Source organism: Vicia villosa, linkage group LG6 (genome assembly GCF_029867415.1).
Source record: "Vicia villosa cultivar HV-30 ecotype Madison, WI linkage group LG6, Vvil1.0, whole genome shotgun sequence".
Taxonomy (NCBI): domain Eukaryota; kingdom Viridiplantae; phylum Streptophyta; class Magnoliopsida; order Fabales; family Fabaceae; genus Vicia; species Vicia villosa.
The window spans coordinates 75550705-75559799 of NC_081185.1; the positions used below are offsets into that span (position 1 = coordinate 75550705).

At 27.3% G+C, this 9095-nt stretch overlaps 1 protein-coding gene across 1 annotated transcript; it reads right to left on the reverse strand.

Moving 5' to 3' along the window:
* Positions 1-7875: 7875 nt before the first annotated feature.
* On the reverse strand, positions 7876-8765 carry LOC131613892 (uncharacterized). Its single transcript, XM_058885530.1, has 2 exons — positions 8439-8765; positions 7876-8316 (listed from the first exon to the last, which is right to left on the reverse strand). The coding sequence occupies exons 1-2, from the start codon at positions 8763-8765 to the stop codon at positions 7876-7878; spliced, it is 768 nt and encodes a 255-aa protein (XP_058741513.1).
* Between the last annotated feature and the right edge of the window lie 330 nt (positions 8766-9095).

Consider the following 9095-nt stretch of genomic DNA (forward strand, 5'->3'; position numbering starts at 1 on the left):
GGTGGATCGCGTCAACCAAATCTGACACAGGAACAAACTGAATTAGTAAGGCAATTGGCGAGACGCGAAAGTGAGGCCCAGATCGAGATGATGCGGAAGAAGCAGTCTGATATGGAGGAGCAGCATGCGCGACAGATGGAGGGCATTATGAAGAAGCAAGCTGAGATGGAGGAGCAGATGAGACGGTTTATGCAAGGAGGAGGAAATTACAGTAATGCTCCTCCTCAAGAGCCGGAGGAATATGACGGGGTGGCTGATGATTTTAATCCGGATAATTATTTTCCGGATGATGCCTCTTAAAAACATTTTGTATTTTATTTGTTTTAAATTTATTTTTATGTAAAATATTCTACATTTTAATTCATTAAAATATTAGTTTTAAATTTTTAATTTTATTTAATTGAATTTATTATATAATGTTTATTATATTAATTTATTTTATATAAATTTATTATATAAATTAGTTTTTATAGATTTTATTATATAAATTTTATTTTATAGATTTTATTATATAAATTTTATTATATAAATTTTATTATATATAAATTTTATTATATAAATTTTATTATATATTATATTTTATTATATATTAATTAATTATATAAAATATATAAAACAAAACAAATCTAGCGTGAATAATTTTTTTAAAAAAAAAAAGCATTTAATGTAGCGATGTGGGAAACACGTCGCTACATTGGTCAACAAACACACTTCCCCACACCTGCCACACCTGCTGTGTGTGCAGTGGGTTGTTTCCTATGTAATCCTGTTGCGACGTGGGAGTCACGTTGCTACTTTCTGACGTGGTCTCCACGTCGCTACAATGTTGCCACGCGTGCTCCTGCGACATATATGCTCACGTCGCTACTTTTTGGTTGCCACGTGATTTTGCACGTTGCGACGTGTAATCCACGTCGCTGCAGAGAACATTTTTTGTAGTGAATATATATATATATATATATATATATATATATATATATATATATATATATATATATATATATATATATAGACACGTAAGTATTTGTATATTTGAAAAATTAAATTGTTCATTTAAAAATTTTATATATACGAAAAAAAACATATAAATTTGTTATCTTTTTTAAAAATAATAAAATTTGTTGGTTCTCACTTAACGTTTGCGGATGACGTGTTGATGTTTTGTAGAGGAAACCGTAACTCTGTGGAAAAGATGATAGGTGTGATTAACAAGTTCTCCAGTGATACAGGTCTGATTATTAACCCCAGCAAGTGTAAAGTTTTCTTTGGAAGTATAGATGAAGACACGAAGAATTACATCCGAAACATTACTGGGTTTGGTGTGGATGAGTTTCCGGTGAAGTATCTCGGTGTTCCTCTTACTAGTAAAAAGCTAACTATTAATCATTATATGCCTCTAATTGAGAAAATAGTTAGCAGGATCAATCGTTGGACATCTAGGCTACTCAGTTATGCTGGGCGGATACAATTGGTGAAAAGTGTGACAGTGGCAACTACTCAGTATTGGATGGCTTGTTTCCCTATTCCAAAATTTGTGCTTAAGAAGATTGAAAGCATCTGTCGATCATTCGTCTGGTCTGGTACAAGTGAAATTAAATCGAAGAGCCCCGTTGCATGGAAGACGGTATCCAAACCCATAAACCGAGGGGGTCTTGATGTTGTAAATCTTGCTGAATGGAATGAAGTATGTATGATGAAATGCCTTTGGAATTTATGTTGTAAAGCAGATAACTTGTGGGTACAATGGGTGCATATGTATTTTATAAAGGAGAATGATCCCCTCGTCGTTGTTACTAAACCCCATTGGTCTTGGCTGATTAGAAACATTCTGGAAAGTCGTAAGACCGCTAATCTATTCCACACCGAATGGGAAAAGCTAGTTCATGAGAGAAGCTTCTTGATGAAACAGGTTTACATGCTGATTTCAGATAAGACAGGTGTGGTCCCGTGGAGCTGCCTCATTCAGCGGAACCGTGCTAGACCAAGGGCAGTGATGCACCTTTGGTTAATGTGTCACTGTCGCTTACCTACAAAAGATAGATTGGCGAGATTCGGTTTCATCCAAGAAACTCGTTGCAGCCTATGTGGAAACCGCGATGAAACTCAGGACCATTTATTCTTTAATTGTGAGGTTACAATACAGATATGGGCGCAGGTGTTTGATTGGTTGCATGTATCTCATATTCCTGTGTCGTGGGATGATGAGATTCGCTGGTTGATTCAGAGTACCAACAGGAAAGGCTGGAAAGGAATGCTCCTCAAATTAGCCTATACAGAGACACTGTATGGGATTTGGGCTTATAGGAACGAAGTCATTTTAATCATAATGTGCATAGAAAAATAGTTGATTCTATCAAAGAAAATATAGTTTACAGGGGCTGGTATACGAATAAGCTTAAAAAGCATATAGCTACGATTCTTATGTAGTATTTCCTTATGTCTTGAGTGGATAAGGTTGGATCCTAGCGATCACCATGTACTTTTTTACCGTTTTTGAATTAATACAAATTCCTTCTTGATTCAAAAAAAATAAAATTTGTTGATTAAATAAATTTGACTTTCTTTTATTACATTTTAAAAACAAATGCACGTACGCACAAATATTCTGCTAGTTTAGAATGTAATAATTAGGGGTTAACATTGAAATGGGGTTAACATTGAAAACGTATTGTAAAGTAATTAGGGGTTAACATTGGAATAAGAACTTGGAATATGTAAAAAAAAATTAGAATAATAATGAGGATTGCATTAATTAAAAAATGAAATAATTATTTAGTTAAAATTATATTTAAGGGTATAAAATAAGGCTGTTAAACTATTTTTTTAAACATAAAGGCTGTTAAACCATTTTAATTAGACTAATTAAATATTTTTGGTAGTATATTATTTTTTTATATTAATAATAGATTAATGATGATACAAAATTGTAGTGTTTTAAAACTCAGACCGGTGATTGACCCGGTCAATTCATTTGGTCATTGGATTAGTGGTCGATCCGACGAGTCATTAATTAACCCGCATGATTGTTGACCCACCTCTTCTAAAAAATCAAAATAATAAAACACATACATATAAAATTTAAACATATTAAGCTAAATAATATAACTAATCCAAAATACATACTAATTTTGAATCCAACACTAAATATACATACTAATTCATGCTAAACAAATTTAATATTCTACTCTATAAGAAAAACGTATTGTAACACCCTACACGTACATGTCTAGAATAATATGCGTGCAATACTAATAATAGTACAAAAGACATATATATATATATATATATATATATATATATATATATATATATATATATATATATATATATATATATATATATATATATATATATAAGCAGCGGAAAAGAGTGTGCGTCATCAGTACGTAGTACAAAAGCCGAATGTATCATGGCAAAAATAATTCAACGTGTACTAATACATAATCCAATTTACAAGTCTGTCAAACTTTTAACTCTTCAAGCACCTTAGTATTGTGTGTTTGATATGTTCTGCTTTAATGGAACACATAATTTCAAAGAGAAAAAGAATTTTTAGACTGGTTTAAAATATGCATATTCTTATGTTCTACGTGCTTAGAGTTGTATTTGAAAGTAACCAATAAATAACCACTCTAAAAAATGAACTGAGAATTCCCAATGTTAGCTTGATTTGATTGTATTAATATCTAAATTATTTTTTATGTTGAATGTGTCATAGCTATGCTATATTAGATTCTAAGTTGTTTTCACAATATTCTGTTCCAGGGTCGCCAAATTCTATACTCTTTTGCTAGCTTTGAAAACTCTGTAATGTGGTTGAGTATTCTTTTGATTGTCATCATATAAGTATCGGAAGTAAAAGTATTTTTGTTTGACATAATGACTATTTTATCTACGTTATTATCCATACACGAGGCAAATGTTAATATATGCCTCTTCATGAGTCAACATGTTATACACTAATATATGGCTCTTCTTGTTTGTTGTATTAAGTAGGTAACAACTAGTTTTAAAAAACAAAAGTTATCTCATTGATAGCAAGTTTTACCTTACTTTCAGTGTATTTTTATTTTCTTCTCAAGACATGAAACAATAACAAGTATGCACAGACCACACTTGAAAGTTTACTAACCACCATGGTTTAACACATTTAAATTTCAATCTTCTTAATAGACTGGCATTAGTTTCAGACTTGAGCTTGCCTTTGGATGTGTGATAAATAGCATAACAAGTAGGGGTGACAATTAGATCCATCTTAATCTTAATATATATAAATGGAAGGTTGTCATGATGGCAACCCTAACCACGTGTCATCATGATAATCATTCTTAACAAAAATTCTAATGTGTTATTTACTAAATTGACCATATATTAAAAATAAAGAATAATAATAATAAATATATAATAATAATAATAATATATTTTGATATTACTATTAATAATAATATAATATAATATTCAAATTGACACTTTATTAATTATAAATAATTAATAATAACAACAACAATAATAATAAATAAATAATAACAACAACAATAATAGTAATAATAATAACAATAATAATAATAATAATAATAATAATAATAATAATATTAAAACTAAAAATAATATAATTTTATATCTATATTTTATATAATATAATATTTTATACAATTCAATATGTACATAAAAAATTCCTAAAAAAAAATGTCTCTCAAGTAACATTTTACTACCTTTATAACTCCTATTATCATTGAATGTTACTATTTTTTATTTTATAAATTAATAATAGTAATAATATAACATTTATATATCACTATTAAAAATAAATATAATATATATAATCAATAATAATAATAATAAATATATAATAATAATAATATAATATTTTGACACTACTATTAATAATAATAATATAAATATTATATATATAATATAATATTTAATACAATTCAATATATAATTATTAATAATTATTATCAAATTGGCACTATATTAATAATAATAATAATAATAATAATAATAATAATAAATAATAAAATTTTATATTTACATTTTATATAATATAATATTTAATACAATTCAATATGTAAGTAAAAAATTCCTAATAAAAAATGTCAGAGAAATCTTTTATATAATAACTTACTAAGATTATAAAAACAATCTATATTAAAATCTTATTTCATGAAGAAACAATTCATTACAACAACATATCTTCTTTGAAATTAATTTAAATAATTTGTTTATATTATATAAAGAGAGACTCCAAAAACATATTAATATCATGTCATAAATAGTTTTTAACATGATTTTGCCATTTCAACTAAACCTTTTCTACATAGTATATACACACAATTTCTTTACCGTAGATATCTATAACGTAATTAATTAATTGAATATTAAATTTTTTTTACCCTACATATTCATAACCATAACGGATCTATTTAATTGAATATTATATCTTTTTACTCTACATTTATCAGACGTTACGTTTGCAATTTTACATGTTTTCACTTTCACTGTTTTTTTCTTTATATAAAGTATTCCATTCACTTCCCATTTATTATTATATATGAAATGAAATATGAAATGTCACTATGAGTGAGGTATAAGGTGAATCCCAATATTCATAGTAAATTCAACCAAAAAATAAGACATAATTTGGTTTATTTATAGAATTTTTATTTTGATAGATGAGAAGACATCAAGACTCACTAGGATCATGTGGTATAAGGTAAATCTATTTACTTTTTTATTCAACCACTACACATATTTCTGTTCTATAATATGCTCTTAAAAATTATAAATGTTATTGTTCCAACTTATTTTCTGTATTTTTTTTTTTTACATTCTAGGTCAAGTTTGTTATTCTTTTCTTTTTATAATTTGTATGTGGATGAAGATCATAATTTGTATGTGGATGAAGATCACGTTGAAACCACGCGGCATACATTCTAGGTCAAGTTTGTTATTCTTTTCTTTTTATAATTTGTATGTGGATGAAGATCATAATTTATATGTGGATGAAGATCACGTTAAACCACGAGGCAATGTTGTTGCGGAAGTTGTTATAAATATGTTAGACCATCTATAAAATTGTGATCCTATAGTGTTAGACATATTTCAAAGTATAAATGAAATATGTATGTGGTTGAAGATCATAATTTGTATGTGGATGAAGATCACGTTGAAACCACGAGGCAATATTGTTGCGCAAGTTGTTATAAATATGTTAGACCATCTATAAAATTGTGATTCTATAGTGTTAGACATATTTCAAAGTATAAATGAGTTAAATTACTTTGTAAGTCATTTTTTATATGTTGTATGATTATTTTTTTATTTTTCTATTTTTTAATAATTATTTTATTTATTTTATAATGATAAAGTGTAACCCTTTTTCTTTCCATATTCTTGAGCTAAAAACAGATAAAGGTAGAATAATTCTTAGATTTTAAATATTAATTAATTTTATTAAGTATTAATTTAATGAGTAATGTATTTCTTATATACAAAAATTTCACTCCTCCCTTCATAACCGTCAACAAGTTTATACACATGTCTTAGATAAAACTTATAACTTTATTTTTTGTTGGACAATTCATTAAGTTTTTAAATATGCATTCAAACCAACTTCTTTATTGCTAATTCATTTACTTAGTAATTAAACCTATTATTAATTGTAGTATAATATTAAAATTTGAACGAAGCGTGAATTTAGTTATATTCTAATTCATCATTAGTTTGTTTCACATTCTTCTTCTATGTCTAGAATTCCAATCCATTTGTTAATGATCTATTTACATGTATGGTAAACTCCTACCTACACTCAAAATTATTTAATTTCATTGTTAACACAAATTTTAATGTATTTTTAAATTTTTAATTTTTAATTTTACATATTATTTTCATTATTCTGAAGATTAAAAGAACTCCAAGATGTCATCTTATATTTTATGTGTCGTAAATCATAATTGAATTTCTGCTAAATCATAAAAATATTTAATAATTTGACAATATACATAAAAAAAAAGAATGATAAATATTTAAGACAAATTGAAAATAATATGAAATAATAGTGTTCAAGTATATTTCTAAATTTAATAATCTTATTATGCACATAAAAACTAAATGCATATAATATTTTACAAAATATAATGTCACATTATTTTATATCAACATATTCCAAATAAATTTATATATTTATCATAATTATTTTAATTACTCCAAAAAGTTGAAAAAATCCCGCGCATCGCACGGGCCAAAATCTAGTTAAGTTAAAATTCATCCAAGCCATCTGTTACATAAAAATAAGTTAATGGATAGATTAGATCCATCCATTTATATACATGGATAGGTCAATTTATCCAACACATTTTAATAATCTAATGGATTACTTTTATTTTATACTTTAAATATTTTTAAATTATTTATTTAAAAAAATAATAAAAATAGTTTTTTTTAAAATAAAAAAATTTAAAAATATAAAAAATCGAGTTTCTTCATAAAATTGAAATATCGAGTTTTTTTCAAAAAAATGAAAAAATCGAGTTATTTTTAGAAAACGAAAAAATCGTGTTTTTTTTCGGAAAACGGAAAAATCGAGTTTTTTTCTGAAAAACAAAAAAGTCGAGTTTTTTTTTTCCAGAAAAACAAAAAATCGAGTTTTTTCGGAAAAACGAAAAAAATTGAGGTTTTTCAAAAAAAACAAAAATAGAGTATTTTCCGAAAAAACCGAGTTTTTTCTGTAAAACAAAAAAGTCAAGTTTTTTCTTTAGAAAACGAAAAAAACGATTTTTTTTAAAAGGAAAAAGTCGAGTTTTTTTTCCAGAAAACCGAAAAAATCGAGGTTTTTCGAAAAAATAAAAATTGAGTTTTTTTCGGAATAATGAAAAGTCAAGTTTTTTCGGAAAAACGAAAAGGCGAGTTTTCATCCAACATTTTCAAACATTTTGCATAACTTATGTTGTCTTCTGGGAGTGCTTGTTGGCTTGGCCCAAACCCATCGAGTATACCATCAAGAGATCGTTGAAGTTTCTTTGTTGTCCCAATTTTCTCTCCTTTCCCTAAAATCTTCCTCTTTTTGGAAGAACTTGGTGTTGGGTTTGCTTGTACTTCCTTTCCAACATCAAAACTATTTGTATCCCCTTCTTCTTTATTAATTGTGTTATTCTCATGGCCGTCTCCAAAAAGAGATTCTGATCCTTCACAAGGTAATTGATCTTCATATGGTTTGTAAAGGGCGAATCCAGTAGCTATGGCACCCATGAAGCATTTATCTAGCAAGTCAATAAACTTAGGTCCTCCATGTTTCCATTTCAAAATATCAAGATCCTCCTGAAAAATACACATCCAAAACAACTATTAGAGAAAAAATCATGCAATTTATAAAAAAAAACTAATAGAACTAATAGAAAAATCCATACCTTACTCTTAGCTGCCCACTAGTCATCGTCAACCAAGATAGTTTTCTTTTCATGATCCCATCCTACTTCAGTTTGTTTATCCACTAACTTCACAAAGGATGAAAACTCTCTTTTCAATGTATCCCATCTATTTTTTAGTTGAGTGCGATCATAAGCACATTCGGTCTTCTTTTGAAATTTTTCTGTAATATTCTTCCACCATTCTTTACTGAAGTGGGTAGTTGGTATATTACCCACTTCTATTTCTTCGATGCAAATTTTCAGCAAAATTTCAGTTTTACTATCATCCCCCCATTTTGCAACAACTTTTCCATCATTCTCTAAACTTTTCACATCTTTTTTAGATGTCATTCTAGTCATTTTTTTAAAGCTAGTCAGCACATACAATAGAAAAATTTAACATAAAAATAGTGATAGAATATCCAAGACTTTTCTCTTAGGAACAAATCAAGCTCAACAAAATAATCCAAGACAAAAATATCACTCCTGCTAGGCCAACTCAAATTAGGAAAGTACATAAAATGAAGCTTAAATTGTAAAACAGAACATTGATGAATAATTACAAAACCAAACAAATGCAGCCATGATTCTAAAAATATTGAGCTATCATGGGATGCTATTGAACAAAACCAATTAACAAATACAAGTGTCAGATCCAGGTACTATAATCCTTCCTAAGAAAAACAAGTA

Excerpts from the sequence above, each read along its gene's own strand:
- LOC131613892 (XM_058885530.1), bottom strand. The coding sequence starts at position 8,765 with ATGACTAGAATGACATCTAAAAAAGATGTGAAAAGTTTAGAGAATGAT. Across the intron at positions 8,317-8,438 it reads ATGAAAAGAAAACTATCTTG|GAGGATCTTGATATTTTGAA; the intron begins GTTGACGATGAC and ends TGTATTTTTCAG.